Below are 17,583 nucleotides of genomic sequence, written 5' to 3' on the forward strand. Positions count from 1 at the left end.
CCAATTGAGCTGCTTTTATACCAGCGACACTGACTCTGCCTGAGTAGATAAACACTTTTTGTCGTTGTTTTTTGCGTCAACAAAAACAGTTGAGGGAGAATACCCGCTGGAGACAATATGAATTAGTGTTTGAGCTGGGAGCTTAAAACACTTGTTGACATATTTCTGTGGGCACTGTGGGCACAAATTGTTTTTGTTAAATCAAATTTCTTTCTGGATATTTCGATAGTGGCGCATAGTGGATTATATGTGTAAACATCTATTGTACAAATGTTGAAAGATGCGGGTAAATTATTTAGAATACAGAGAGTCATGGACTCTGTTTTATTAAAAATTATAATTCAATTATTAATAATTGTTTATTAATTTTAAATTTACAACAAATATTATCAATGTTTGTGCAAATGTTTTTTTTAGTAGAAGCTTTTATAAACTTATACAGTTTGTTTTTATATGGATTTTTACGTTTTTAGTACCATAGTTGGCACTTTGGTTTCTGCTTATTTTAATGTGATTGAGCACCAACTGCTAGCTGTTAGCCAGTAGGATAATAAATGATGCTGAGGATCTTTTATATGATATTTAAGTCTGTAGTACAAGAATAGTAGACTTTTTCTTATAAAAAGATATTACAATCATATCGATTGTTGTGAATATTTATGTTGAATTTAATAATAATTAATATTTAATCTAATTTGAATACTTTCTCTGCTCCTGATCAGTACATAATAAAAAAAATACAAACATGAGGTTACTATCAACTGGATGAAGTTGGTTTTAAGGTCAGTGTTTCGCTCTCAATGTTACTATCATTTGATATATTGTTAAAAAGCGTTAAACGATGGATAATATTTTAAAAAACTTTACTAGAGTTATGGGTTGTTACAACGGTTTAATTTGGGCTCAGTAGGAGGGCGATCTAATTCAACTTAACTTGTGTATATGTGTCTCTCTCTCTCTTTCTCTCATACTGTAGAATGAGTAGGTAATTGGAAGAGCGTGTGCTAGATTTAGAAGTCACCGATTTTTTCATTGAAATCTAAGTGACTATTGGTGTTAAGTTCAACATTATCACAGACAACCGTAATAACATTGATTAGTTAATGTTTTCAATAGGTTATAAATAAAATTTTTGAAGATTTTAAAATTTCAACTGATTGGATATATCGAATTTTAGAGAGATTACAATATTCTGGTATGTTTGTATTTCTTGCTCATATAAATATTGGGAATATATGTCTGTTTAACAGTGTTTAAAAAAGTGAAAAATCAAATTGTTATATATTTTTTATTTTATAAACATTGTATTCATGTAATATATTTATCAAATTGTGAATTTAATTATTTAATTATTTCTATTGTATAATAATTTACTTACTGTGCAACATTCTCAATATAATAAATGATGACTCATGCTAGAACCCATCCAAGTGCGACAAACAACTACTTTCGGTTTTAAGGACATTTATAAATATTTTTCGAAATTATATGTACATACATTTTATATATATATATATATATACTTATATAGGATATAGCTATTAAAATAAAATAGCTTCCTAAGTCCAGTTTTGAAGTACATAAAAAAAGTCTCATTTTTTTACCATCACCGATTTAGAATTATTTTAATTTTTAAATATTTCATTAAATTATACCATATGTGGACTGTTGAAGTATTTACGGCATAATAGATCACAACGTGTTCTTAATGGTTTCTAAATTTTGAAAATGTTTTAACTGCTCATATATATAGTTTTTGCAATGCTGTTTTGATCTGCTGGGTAGTGGATTCCATTAGGAGTAACTCTTAGTGACAACGGTTGTATTAGTTCAAAATGTAGACCCAGCAAATCATTATTTTATTATTATATTTCATATTTCTTAAATAGATTCATGTCCAATATTATATATATTTCAAATGTGTTTAATTTTTTTTCAATATTTCAAAAAAAAATGGTTTTACGAATTTTTACATAAAGATTATGTGGTCCAAAGCAAGTGAAGTTCTCTTTATAGAGTAAGAGTTACACAGCAATTTTATTCTGTCTCTATGTCGTTATATCAGAAGTACATCTGTGGTCGTTGGCTTTGCTGTAGTACTTTTCATTATTTTTCTTTTCAGCTTTGTATTGTAAGGTCCGTTACATATGTCTACTTAGACGTATTAATTTTCTATTCAATATATACCCTGAGCATTTACCATAGTAAGTATTATTATGGGCTACTACATGCATTGACTTTAGCATATATGTTATTTTCATAGCATTATTATTAATTAACTCTTTGGTAGGCTATAATATTAATTCTTTGTCAATGCAAGTATTTGTGATCTATCAATGGACCTTCATTATATATCTTCATCTTCATTATAGTATCGTATTTTATCAAATCTAATGCATCTATATAAAAAACTGGTTCTTGAGACTTCTGCATAGATCACCATATTGTTTTTGGTATTCAGTTGTCCTTGTCGTAGTGGGAGAATGGATTGCGGGTGGATTATGTCACATATGCAATAAACTTTAACTTGTGCAATGAATTAAGTAGATGAGCTCAAAGCATGTAGCGCTCAAGAACTGTATCAACTGCTGTGGAAAACGATTTCAATTTCATAAATTTATGCAATTGCAAATTATGTGCACTGATATGAAAATTGTATCGAAAGTTCTGGACGTCTGGATTTAGATAAAAGTGGGGTACGTGACTGAAAAAAACAGTGAAATTTAAAGAAAAACATTATCAATCATTTTCCACCGACATTTGAAAATTGTATGAATGAGTCAATATTTTAAAATAAAAGTATTTCGTCATAGGTAAAATATTTTATCATAATTACATTTTAATCTATGTGAAGCCCTATAGCTTCGACTTCATTATTATTTAGTTGCTACGAAGTTACATAACAAACAAAACAAGTGCGAAATTTATTGTTATCAAAAAAAGTATCTTTCGATTTGTTTACAAACAACCGGCGACGCCAGTGGAAGCGTTGTAGATACTTTTTCAATGTGTGAGTGCCAGACAAAAATAAATAAAATTCTTTGTTGACCGAGAGAAACATTTTCCGAATGTCGCTCTATTGGATTGAGTACAAAGCAGGGTGCGGAGAAAGTATAAAAGGCATCTGCTGAGTTGGAAGCGTCGTTAGTTGACTTACTGTGCTTTTTGTGAATAAAAGTGATTATTCTGCATTTATTTTGAAAAGAAATTTACTACAATTGTGAAATAGCACAGATTGATTTTGTTTGAAGCGATGTCAACAGAAAGTAAGTCAATTGAATCTTCTCCAGCTGTCGCAGCTGCAGTCATGCCGAACGTGGAGAACTCAGGTACGCGCCAGGCACAAATAACTGAAGCCGTAAACCATGTAAGTCCAGTAAATCAAGCTGCTTTACATTTCCTTCAGGAAGCGATGAAAAGAGCACACGAAGCACAACATATGCTGAACAAGGCTGTGAAGCAATTGTTAAATAAGTCCAAGGACATAAAAAGGTGCCATCATGGTGGACGTCAACGATGTAGTTCTAGAGGTCATAAAAGGCGAAATCAAAATAAAGCAACTGTTTCTAATTTTGATCATACTTCTAATTCTAGTTCCAGTTCCAGTTCCAGCTCTAGTTCCAACTCAAGTTCTAGTGATTGTGAAATTGTAGCTGTGATGGAGCATGGGCGTGATAAGCTTAATAAACATAAAAAACATGACGGTAGAAATAAACACAGCCATTGCAGTCGCCGTCATCATCGGGATGATCGATCCAGATCTCGTGAACGTTCCCGTGGTCGTTCACGCGGTCATTCTCGTGGACATTCTCGTGGTCGGTCGCGTGGACATTCTCGCGGTCACTCTCGTGGGCGTTCACATGGACGCCACCATACTAGAATGCATTCGCGTAGTCGTTCACGTAGTCAATCGAAAACTCGTTCATATGACCAATGTTTGCAACGATTCCAAGATTGGCGCACACTTGCCTATAATTGAATATTTTTAGAAAAAAGTATAATATAATATAATATATAATCGTATAATTTTTAATAAATATGAAATGAAGGAATTAAAAAGAAGTTGGTAAAATACAAACAAAAAAAAATAAAAATAAAATTAAATTAAACAAAAAAATTAAAAGTTAAAATAAAAAATTAATTAATTCAAAATAATAATAATAATATAATATATATAATAATATAATATAATATATATATATATATAAATAAATTAAATAAATAAATACTAAATATGTATAAATATGAATAGAAAATACAATTATAATAATTATAATACATTAAGACCGAAAAGTTTTCGGAAATTCTCATTTAAAATTCGCGCGCTGTATATTTTTCGATATTTTAAGTTTATGTAGTTTGGCAGAAATTAAGGACAATTACTATGCCAAAAATGAGCGCGATCTGTCAGACAGTTCGTTTACGGCAGCTGTTGAAACCAGTTCACCTCAGTAGTGCGTTGCGAAAAAAACAATGGAAAAAAATATTGAACAAAGAGTTTGCATCAAATTTTGTGTTTCGAACGAAATTTCGTGTGCAGAATCGTTGCGAATGCTACAAAAGGCTTATGGGGAATCAGTTTTATCGAAAACTCAAGTTTATGAGTGGTACAAAGCCTTCCAGGACGGTCGTACGACCGTCGAAGACATTTCGCAACGCACTACTGAGGTGAACTGGTTTCAACAGCTGCCGTAAACGAACTGTCTGACAGATCGCGCTCATTTTTGGCATAGTAATTAAGGACAGTGCTGCCAAACTACATAAACTTAAAATATCGAAAAATATACAGCGCGCGAATTTTAAATGAGAATTTCCGAAAACTTTTCAGTCTTAAATAATAAAAGTAGTTAAATTAAAATAAAATATAAAATAAAAACGGTATATAAACATAAAATTATTAGAAAAATAATTTTATTTAAAGAAAAAAATGTTATTTTATAAACTAAAAGCAGAATTTGAAAAGCAAATTTTAAAAAATTATTATATAAAAAAAAAAATATGGTACCTCTAAAATTATTTAATAATTTAATAATTAATAGAAATATTTAAACAAAAATTTATAAAAACATTTAATTATGTTTATTAAATTTTAAATTTAATCATTTAAATAAATGATTACAAGTATATAAATAAAAATTATTCAAAATATATAAATAAAAATTATTAAAAATATATATATATAAAAATTAATACAAATGTTTAAAAAAAATCGTTAAACAATTTAAAACAAAAACAAGGTTAAAAATTTTTGAAAAGTAACGGTTAAAAATAAAAATTTATTTAAATAAATTTTGTTGCAAACATTTAAATAAAAATATTTAAAAACAAGTCGTATACACTTCTTCAACATATATATTATAAAAAAAAAATTATTATTTAAGAGAAAGATACTTAATTATTAATAAAAATATTAAAAACAAAGCTTGGGTTTTATTTATTTAAATTTTTTTTTTATATGATTAACTGTCAGACAAATAATTTATTAGCTTCACTTATGTTATTGCAGCTAGTCTTAAAAAAACATCTGGAGGTACATTTGAATTATAATGCAGTATCGGTTCCACATTAAGATATAGTTTCATTTTTTGAGCAGATTTACATACTCGTATTTGTAACATTTTTGAATATTAAAGGAAAACAATTTTCTTATAATAACTATATCCAAATTTTTAATAAGAAAATAAAGTCGCATAGGGACTTCCATTGGATGCCAATGGTATAGATTATTTAATATTATATTTAGACTTCAGAAGAATTTTGGTACTACCTGTAATATCTCATTGGGGTGTTAACTATTTTTCATTTAATGAGTGGCAGTCTATCACACATAAAGACGTAACGTACCCAATTGTGTTGGTCCACAATGATACCACAATTTGAGACGTGAATTAACTGTTCCGTGGGATCTATTTCTGACCGGGAAATTATTTTCTCATTTTATATTTTACGTTAAGGATTAATAGGTTTTAATATATGATTCTCGTTGCTTAAAATATTGGATTTTTATTTATAATATTATATTTATTTCAAAAGTTTATTTTACCGATTATTCTGACAGAGAGGAAGTTTAATAAAGAACTTAGCCACTTAAGTCAAAGTGGGCATATTTATATAACGCTTAATCGCAAAATTAGTAAGAGATACTCAAAATAATTAGAATCTATTTATTACTTAAGGTTAGAACCTTAATCTATTCAGTGGAGGAAAGAGTATTTCTATAGAAAGTGTCATTATCATTTGGTTTTTTTGTTAGTATTTTCATTAGTATAATTCTTATGTTAGAACAGTTTATTCGATGGATAACTACAAGATAACTACAAATGTTTGTATTCTATTTAAATATAGATAGACAATAAATAAAAGAAATAATAGGCTTAAATCTATAGATTTTATAATAGACCATATAGCTGTTTTGGAAATCATACGTGGTATGATTATTGGAAAACATATGTTTATTATTCAATATATGTTATGTATATCTCTAGTTCATAGCTAACTAGATAGAAATATTTAGAATGGTCATTTTAATATAATCGATTTAAACGTGTTAACCGACGATGTAATATACAACAATGAGGTGTCGCCAAAAGCGGGTGTTCGACCTGAGGGTCGTAGCTCGCTATTTAAGAGGGTATTCACGATTATATATAAATTTTTTACTCTAACTTTCATTTATTTATAGGTAGTCTTATGTTTTGCATTAAACAATGCAAGAGGCGAATATATATTATAATACATATATATATTAAACAACGTAAATTCTTTTAATTTGTAGAAAAAACAAATCTTTCGTAAATTTTATTCCACATATAATTTCTTAGATAGTAGACTATTTACTTATGAGATCTTTTTATCTGTGAGGAAGATATCGTATTTTCGCACAATCTATAAAATATAATGTACATTTAATTTTTTAAAATTTTTATAGGTGGAATAGATCTTAGCACATATAAAATAAGAAAAAAACGTACTTCCCATTTCTCTATAATGTTGTATATTTATCTAATATAGATAGGTATCTTCTGACTTCAAACCTTTTTAAAAATATTTTTTTTAAAAATTTTTATTGGAAAAAAAGATACACTAAAACTGAAGAATATGAGTAACTTGATTTAATTGGTCTGAAAGCCGTAGTATCCTTTGTCCAAAGTTAAAATATTATTAAACTCTATATATGAAAAATTATAAATACAACTGAATAATGCTTTGTAATAAGATTTAGAATAAATGAAAAACATTTTATTTTATTTTTTTTTTAATTATTTTTATTAATATATGTTTTGAAATATTTTTTTTTGCTTAATAATTCAATAAAATTTAACTTAATAATTTATTTTTATTTTTTTATTATTTTTTCTTTATATATTAGGTTGATGTATACTTCGTAGTTATGATAATTTTGTCTACATCGATAATTCATTTGGTTTCCTTTAACCAAAGAGTTTTCCATTAAAATCGACCAAAACCTCCACATGGTCCGCCAAGTCCGCCAGGTCTGCCCATAAATTGTTGGTGATGAAAACCAAATGGATGTCGTGGGCCATTCATAAATAACGGGCCAAAATTACGAGTATGTGGAAATCCCATTTCCCTATGGCTCATAGATGGTCCAAATCCTGTTGTTGGAAAACGGCCATAGTTAAAATTGAAATGGAAATCTCTATGATTTTCAAAATCTCTTTCAGGACAGCATTTAGATTTCGATGATTTAGTAGGATCATCTTTTTGTGCTGAAGACTTATCACATGGAACTCCTCTGGATTTCGTGTGGTGTTGTTCCTTTGAGTTGGAATTGGTAAAGGTTTCCTCTTCATCGGATTCGCTTGAACTTGTAGAAGATGAGCTTGAGTTTGTACTTGAAATCCGTTTTCTAAATCTACGCGGCATTGAATAGAAAACACCCTCAGTATCATCACAATATTGCATCAATATTTCATTTAACTCCTCTATTGCCATATTCAATTCCCATTGTGCCTTGTAAGCCTTTCTAATAGTCTTTTTAACGGATTTCATGGATTTCTTATTCCTTTTGCCAACTTCAGGAGTTTGGGTTTCATTGTTGTCCTTATCGTTAAGGGTCTCGGTAGCTTCAGCCGTCTTTGCTGTGTTTTGTTCGATTTCCATTTCAGACATTTTCTTGCTTATAGATTGCATTAAATTTTATAAATGCTTAAACGTAAATTTTTCCAAATTTAGAATTCCTTGCTGTTAATACAACAATCAGTGGATTCACGAACTGATAAACATGTAGCGGTTCGCGCTGCTTTTATAGTTGCGAGCTTTCTTATCTAATTTTATTTTCCCGACCCAAGCGAATCAAAATGAGATACGTGTTGGCCATTGTTTTCCACGTTGTAAATTCATTCTCTCTCTCAGTTGCAGTCGACATCGTTTCGTGTTGTTGTGAAATCCTTTCCAGCTCTGCGATGGTCATACAAATTTATATTTAGTTTGGACAACCTCAAATAGTTTGTGCATATGAAGAAAGCTATCGCAAATTATTGATTAGAATAACTTCCTAATTTCTGGTCAAGTTAGAAATGAAGTATAGGTATTATATGAAAACATAATTTATGTATTTTCATTAAAGTTTTTGGTGTTTAGAAAATATATACATTTTTCTGTTATTTTCATCAGAAATGTTTGGTCTTCTACTAAAAATATTTGTATTAATAAAAAAACATATACGATTCAGGCCATATCGTAGATTTCTTGTAGTATATAAATTATAAACGTATGAAAAATATAAAACAATTAATTGAAATTTACATATTATGATTATAATATCTTCATAATCAACTTTCAGGTTAACATGGTCCATCTACAATAAAGCTGGACTTTGGAAACTTTTCAAAAGGGATCGTGTGAATACTGCAAACCTGATTATAATACTTTCTGGTCATAGGTGTATAGGAGTTCATGCAGATAAACTGTGCACTCCTCATAATCCTCACTGTAGGAATTGTAGAAACCTGTAGGAATATCAAACCATTAATCATTTTTTCTGTGAATAACCAGCTTTGGCGACCAGAAGAAATAGGTTTTTAGGGAGATATTACTTTGACGGCTTATCAACTGTTCATTGGTAAATTCGAAAGACATAAGATTATCTATATTTGACCGGTTGGATTTAGTCTATATTCTTCTTTTTTATGGTTTCTTGTGAGGAATGTGGTAGCAGAGCGTCGAAAAATCACTAATTGAGGTACATGGAAAGGTCTTTGATGACCTGCCACTGCAACCAACAAACAAAACAGAAATTAATTAATAAGAATATTACCTAATACTCCCAGTTTTTATATTTGAAGTGTTCTTAAACTTAATTTTAATATTTAAATTTCTTTAACTGATACTCGATTAAAAAGAGACTATGCTACGAGCCTGTAAGCTACCTCTCTACTCTATAACATTAATATAGTAGACAGCATAATTTCCTTATAAAAATTTTGGGAATCCTTCTCTTAACAAAAATAGTATTTTAAATAAATTAAGAAGAATTTATTTATATTTTGTCTAATTAAAATTTTAGGTTGAACTGTATTGAAATAGTATTAATGCCTATAAGATTACGACAAGGTTTCGAAAGAATTTATTATTTGGCCCATTATTTAGGGGAATGATTATAATCTTTTAATTGGTTTAACAGAAATTCTAAATAAATTCTGAAGAGAATGTCTCAATATTGCTTGTAATCTCATATCTGCATAAGGATCAGTGATAATTTTTGTTTACATAAATAGTTTATTTTTCTGATGTTTGATAGAAAAGAAGTTATAGAAAGGTGTGGTAGGGATGACACTTTTCTGACTTTTTTTCTGGAGAATTACCAAATGATTGACACATTAAATAACATTTATTGTATCTTAAAAAAATATTTGCTTATATTAGCTTATAAAACATTCAAGAGGTGAACCTCAAGAAGTGAGCATACGATTGGAATAATTGGAAATGAGATATATGGAGAGGAGTGCTGTGTTATAACTAAGATTCAACAACGTGTTAGTAAAATCATTAAGGTAAGCAGGGTGTTATATTCTAAAAATTCCCTAAGATCTAATGAGATCGCGTTATAATCTTCCATTAAGCTAAGAAAATCGCACAAGGCTAACAGATGATGTTGCCATTTGTATTTGCACGTTGATGATGGCTTATATTTTTGCTTTTATTTTTGCTCTAACCAAATGGAAAATATACATCTTTTTGAAGGAACGACAGAAAGTCTGATATCGCAGTATTAAAACTAGATATAGGACTTTAGGGTTCACTATTCTTCCATAGACCCACATAAAATCTATATAGTCAGAAATAATATAACTATTTGTCTCATTTCATTTCAGTTAGGGACGACATTCTTTACCTCAGATAAACTCTTCTTGTTGGGATGTAACTCAAGTTATAATATCTCAGCTATTTTTAGTCATAATTATATACACTATTTTTTCACAGCAAAATTATTTTATATTTTTTTACTTGATATACCTATAGATTAGGTTAGGTTACATCGGCGATCCCAAGGGATCCACTTAGGCAAATAGTGGATATATATATTTAATATAAAACGTACCTACCTCTTTATAAACTAATATGAAAATAAGAACTAACTTACCAATGAAATATTAAGTTAGAATTTGTGATTATATTTAAACCTGGTTTGGAACTCATGTTTGGATGTATAATATATATAATATAAATATAATATTTCACAATCGTACACTAATTCTGCAGAATATGAGTATTGTAGATGGATGATTTGGTGAAAAACAATTGTAATTTGACGAAGTGTTGTTTCATCTTCTATTCTGATTCATTTTGTAATGTAATTATTTTTACCACATATTTTTATATATATTTTTTTCAATCTATGTTAAAAACACAAGTTCATGAAGAAATTATAAATCTTGATTTAATAATTTTTAATTTTAAACTCTAGTTTTTGTTTCTAAAAAATAAAAATTTTTTTTTAAATTTCAAAGTTTTCATAATTTAATTACTTTTATATATGAAGACTTTTAAATTAAATATACAAATTATTTAACAACATACTATTTTTCTAGAGAATGTTTGTGGGTTCTTAAATATCTTAAATAGTTTTCAAATAATATATAAAATCACTAACATAAATAGTAATTTTTTTTCATGTAAAACATTTTTTTTGTTATATATATATTACATATATTAACAGGTATAACATTTCATGGGGATTTTATTCATAGGTCGTTCACTTAAGCACATTAACAGAACACAATTTCTTGGAGAGTAGAAGTTTATATCTTCAAATAATTTCAGATATTTTATTTCATATAAATTATTTATGCTAAATATTAATAATTATTTATATGTGATATATTTAATATAAATAATTAAATAATGGGTCTTACACTTATGCACATCATCTGAACACAATTTTGTAGTTTTTGATATTAAAAACTGCATAAATATATAAATATGTTTAATATTTTTAATAAAATATTGTTAATATTTTAACAATATTTAAAAATTTATTCAATATAAAATATTTTTTGATTTATTTTGTTGAAAATTTTGTATTGACTGTTAAGTCACTAGCACTGAACCTTAACTGCTCTGACCGTGTCTCGAAAATTTAATTTGAAAGATAAGTTCAGCTATTTCATCACATGTGCAAATTCGTAGGTAAATAATGAATTTCACGATATTGTTTAAATGTATTTAGATTTGTTTACAAACAGCTGGTGCCATTAGTATAATTAATTAATGCCGGTATTTGTAGTTGAACCCAAATGAGAGCGGCATACGAAAACTCAGTACGTTTTCGTATGCCTTGCACAAATTTAGGTCGCTGACGAGAGTTTCAGTTGAAAAGTATCTCTGATATACATGGAAGGCAAAGTGAATTTAACTTATATATGGTATGTATATATGATGAATAAAATTTGTTATTAAAAACTTTTGAATAAAGAGTAAATGCTAAGAGAAAAATTTGATAGGTGGATATCTCACAAAAAGTGAGATTGAGAGAAAAAATAAAAACATTTTGTGTGTTTAACAAAAAATTGGTCTCTGAGTATTCAACAAATATTTATAAAAAAAAGAGTATAAATTTATATTAATAACATATTGTATTGTAGTATAATATAAACAGAGATATAGTGAAGATGTCTGGAAAAAATACAGCAACTGACTCTGTGAAAAATACAGCAGGAACGATAGACTTTATAGATTTAGAAGAGCAGCCACAAACATCACAAGGTTCAGTGAATGCAAATACCAGTATTGCAAATAAAGGCAATAACATACCCGGCAACCTAACAGCATTAAATTTTCTTGATGATGCTATTCAGAAAGCCCTCGAGGCTCAAGAATCACTTAATAATGCTATAGAACAATTACGAGGCAATTTAGGAAATACCGAAAGAACACAGAAAAACGACCATCAGGAGAACAATGTACAATTACAGAATGGTGACCTACGATTTCAAAGAAGATTAGAGCATAGAGATGAAGGGCAGGTTCATAATGAAACAGATTCCAACTTGAGTTCAGATGATAGTGATTATGATATGATGACAGATCTGTATAATAATTTGCTTAAAAGAAGAGCAAAGAAACATCAACATCATCGTAGTTCTCGTTCGAGTCATTGTGAATCTCTAAGAACTCATAGATGTTCACGTAGCCGCTCTCGTGAACGGTCACATAGACATCGTCATCCCATTCTGAAAGGATTTTCTTGTGATTGCTGTCAATCAACAAATTGCTTCTCTAACTGTGAACGGAATTCATAAGTGCTGAGGTTTTTGCAATTCCATTTAATTTCTAAATTTTCTTTTTAAAAGGTGGTATATGTTTGTGGTACGATTTATTATATTAACTATTTAATATATAATCAAAAAATAAAAATTGATGATGTTTGATTATAAATAAAGCAACTTATTCGTGTCATATTTTTAATTTAAAATTTTAATATGTATTGAAATTTGTTATTAAAATAATATTTTGTTAAAAAATCATTATGTTTAACATAAAATAAGAACATAAAAATAAATCAAAAATTTAAAATAAATCAAAAATCAAATGAAATTAAATTGTAATTACAACCCTGCGTTTTAATATTACATATATAGTATATGATAGGGTTGTCATAAATAAAATCATAATAAATATAAATTGTATAGATACTGCACTCATAACTTAGAGTTTCCTCAAGTTGTTCCATTTCAGTTAGGGACGACATTCTGTCACTTCAGATAAACTTTTCTCTTTGGGATGTAACGCAGGCGACAATATCTTAGCTACTTTTAGTCATAACTATATACACTATTTCTTTACTGCAAAATTATTTTATATTTTTTTATTTAATATACCTATAGATTAGGTAAGGTTATACCGGCGATCCTAAGGGATCGATCCTAAAATAATTTTATATTTTCTTATTTAATATATAGGTTCGGTTATGTTATACCGGCGATCCCAAGGGATTCACTTAGGCCTATAGTGAATATACATATATATTTAATATTAAAAAAATAGCATTTGTTTTAATAAGTATACTCTTCTTCTTATGAAAACTTAACTCTTTGAAAAGTAATATAAAAATAAAAACTAACTTACCAATTAAATATCAAGATAGGATTAGTGATTATGTTTATGATTTGGAACTCATGTTTAATGGATATAGGTATAATCTTTCACAATCGTACACTAATTTTGCAGAATATGAGTATTGTAGATGGATGATTTTGTAAAAAACAATTTTAATTGGATGAAGTGTTGTTTCATCATTTGTTTAGATTAATTTTGTAATGTGATTATTTTTACCACATACTTGTATATGTATATTTTCAAATCTATGTTGAAAACACAAGTTCATGAAGAAATTATAAATCTTGATTTAATAATTTTTAATTTTAAACTGTAATTTTGGTTTTTATAAAATAAAATCGTTTTATTTAAATTTCAAAATTTCATAGTTAATCACTTTCAAATGTGAAGACTTTTCAATTAAATATGAATATATTTTAACATATATAATATGTAATATATTTTACTATATTTTTGGAGTACGTTTTTGGATTTTTTATTTGGATTTGATATATTTTAAATACTTATCAAATAATATATAAAATCACTAACATAAATTGCAATTTTTTTTTATAAAATATATTTTTTTTATATAAATATTTAAATAATATTTTAAAATTACTATATTAAGAGGTATAACACTTCATGGGGAGTTTTGACATATGTAGATCGTTCACTTAAGCACATTAACAGAACACAATTTCTTGGAGAGTAGAAGTTTATATCTTCAAATAATTTCAGATATTTTATTTCATATAAATTATTTATGCTAAATATTAATAATTATTTATATTTGATATATTTAATATAAATAATTTAATAATGGGTCTTACACTTATGCACATCATCTGAACACAATTTTGTAGTTTTTGATATTAAAAACTGCATAAATAAATAAATATGTTTAATATTTTTAATAAAATATTGTTAATATTTTAACAATATTTAAATAATTTATTCAATATAAAATATTTTTTGATTTATTTTGTTGAAAATTTTGTATTGACTAGTTAAGTCACTAGCACTGAACCTTAACTGCTCTGACTGTGTCTCGAAAATTGGATTTGAAAGATAAGTTCAGCTATTTCATCACATGTGCAAATTCGTAGGTAAATAATGAATTTCACTATATTGTTTAAATGTATTTAGATTTGTTTACAAACAGCTGGTGCCATTAGTATAATTAATTAATGCCGGTATTTGTAGTTGAACCCAAATGAGAGAGGCGGTACTCAGTACGTTTTCGTATGCCTTGCACAAATTTAGGTCGATGACGAGAGTTTCAGTTGAAAAGTATCTCTGATATACATGGAAGGTAAAGTGGATTTAACTTATATATGGTATGTATATATGATGAACAAAATTTGTTATTAAAAACTTTTGAATAAAGAGTAAGTGCTAAGAGAAAAATTTGATAGGTGGATATCTCACAAAAAGTGAGATTGAGAGAAAAAATAAAAACATTTTGTGTGTTTAACAAAAATTGGTCTCTGAGTATTCAACAAATATTTATAAAAGAAAGAGTATAAACTTATATTAATAACATTTTGTATTGTAGTATAATATAAACAGAGATATAGTGAAGATGTCTGGAAAAAATACAGCAACTGACTCCGTGCAAAATACAGCAGGAACGATAGATTTTATAGATTTAGAAGAGCAGCCACAAACATCACAAGGTTCAGTAAATGCAAATACGAGTATTGCAAATAAAGGCAATAACATAACCGGCAACCTAACAGCATTAAATTTTCTTGATGATGCTATTCAGAAAGCCCTCGAGGCTCAAGAATCACTAAATAATGCTATAGAACAATTACGAGGCAATTTAGGAAATACCGAAAGAACACACGAAAACGACCATCAGGAGAACAATGTACAATTACAGAATGGTGACCTACGATTTCAAAGCAGATTAGAGGATAGAGATGAAGGGCAGGCTCATAATGAAACAGATTCCAACTTGAGTTCAGATGATAGTGATTATGATATAATGACAGATCTGTATAATAATTTGCTTAAAAGAAGAGCAAAGAAACATCAACATCAACGTAGTTCTCGTTCGAGTCATTGTGAATGTCCTTTAAGAACTCATAGATGTTCACGTAGTCGCTCTCGTGAACGGTCACATAGACATCGTCATCCCATTCTGAAGAGATTTTCTTGTGATTGTAAAAGCTGTCAATTATGAAATTGCTTCTTTAACTGTGTACGAAATTCATAAGTGCTGAGGTTTTTGCAATTCCATTTAATTTCTAAATTTTCTTTTTAAAAGGTGGTATATATGTTTGTGGTACGATTTATTATATTAACTATTTAATATATAATCAAAAAATAAAAATTGATGATGTTTGATTATAAGTAAAGCAACTTATTCGTGTCATATTTTTAATTTAAAATTTTAATATGTATTGAAATTTGTTATTAAAATAATATTTTGTTAAAAAATCATTATGTTTAACATAAAATAAGAACATAAAAATAAATCAAAAATTTAAAATAAATCAAAAATCAAATAAAATTAAATTGTAATTACAACCCTGCGTTTTAATATTACATATATAGTATATGATAGGGTTGTCATAAATAAAATCATAATAAATATAAATTGTATAGATACTGCACTCATAATTTAGAGTTTCCTCAAGTTGTTCTATTTCAGTTAGGGACGACATTCTGTCACTTCAGATAAACTTTTCTCTTTGGGATGTAACGCAGGCGACAATATCTTAGCTACTTTTAGTCATAACTATATATTATACACTATTTCTTTACTGCAAAATTATTTTATATTTTTTTATTTAATATACCTATAGATTAGGTAAGGTTATACCGGCGATCCTAAGGGATCGATCCTAAAATAATTTTATATTTTCTTATTTAATATAGGTTCGGTTATGTTATACCGGCGATCCCAAGGGATTCACTGAGGCCTATAGTGAATATACATAGATATTTAATATTAATAAAATAGCATTTGTTTTAATAAGTATACTCTTCTTCTTAAGAAAACTTAACTCTTTAAAAAGTAATATAAAAATAAAAACTAACTTACCAATTAAATATCAAGATAGGATTAGTGATTATGTTTATGATTTGGAACACATGTTTAATGGATATATAATATTTCACAATCGTACATTAATTTTGCAGAATATGAGTATTGTAGATGGATAAAAAACAATTGTAATTTGATGAAGTATTGTTTCATCATTTGTTTAGATTAATTTTGTAATTTAATTATTTTTACCACATACTTTTATATATATATTTTTAAATCTATGGTGATAACACAAGTTCTTGATGATGGTAAAAATCTTGATTTAAAAATTTTTAATTTTAAACTGTAATTTTGGTTTTTATAAAATAAAATCGTTTTATTTAAATTTCAAAATTTCATAGTTAATCACTTTCAAATGTGAAGACTTTTCAATTAAATATGAATATATTTTAACATATATAATATGTAATATATTTTACTATATTTTTGGAGTAAGTTTTTGGATTTTTTATTTGGATTTGATATATTTTAAATACTTATCAAATAATATATAAAATCACTAACATAAATTGCAATTTTTTTTTATAAAATATATTTTTTTTATATAAATATTTACATAATATTTTAAAATTACTATATTAAGAGGCAACACTTCATGGGGAGTTTTGACATATGTAGATCGTTCACTTAAGCACATTAACAGAACACAATTTTTTGGAGAGTAGAAGTATATATCTTCAAATAATTTCAGATATTTTATTTCATATAAATTATTTATGCTAAATATTAATAATTATTTATATTTGATATATTTAATATAAATAATTTAATATTGGGTCTTACACTTATGCACATCATCTGAACACAATTTTGTAGTTTTTGATATTAAAAACTGCATATATAAATAAATATGTTTAATATTTTTAATAAAATATTGTTAATATTTTAACAATATTTAAATAATTTATTCGATATAAAAATTTTTTTGATTTATTTTGTTGAAAATTTTGTATTGACTGTTA

The 17,583-nt window shown here is 27.2% G+C and overlaps 1 protein-coding gene across 1 annotated transcript; it reads left to right on the forward strand.

Moving 5' to 3' along the window:
- Positions 1-3,253: 3,253 nt before the first annotated feature.
- On the forward strand, positions 3,254-3,979 carry LOC119667133 (serine/arginine-rich splicing factor 4-like). The gene has a single exon (XM_038076421.1). It carries the CDS (start codon positions 3,254-3,256, stop codon positions 3,977-3,979), a length of 726 nt encoding a protein of 241 aa, XP_037932349.1.
- The last annotated feature ends 13,604 nt before the right edge of the window (positions 3,980-17,583 follow it).

This window comes from Teleopsis dalmanni, chromosome 1, assembly GCF_002237135.1.
Source record: "Teleopsis dalmanni isolate 2A chromosome 1, ASM223713v2, whole genome shotgun sequence".
Lineage (NCBI taxonomy): Eukaryota > Metazoa > Arthropoda > Insecta > Diptera > Diopsidae > Teleopsis > Teleopsis dalmanni.

Bases quoted from the DNA above. Each gene is read 5' to 3' on its own strand.
- LOC119667133 (XM_038076421.1), top strand. From the start codon at position 3,254: ATGTCAACAGAAAGTAAGTCAATTGAATCTTCTCCAGCTGTCGCAGCT.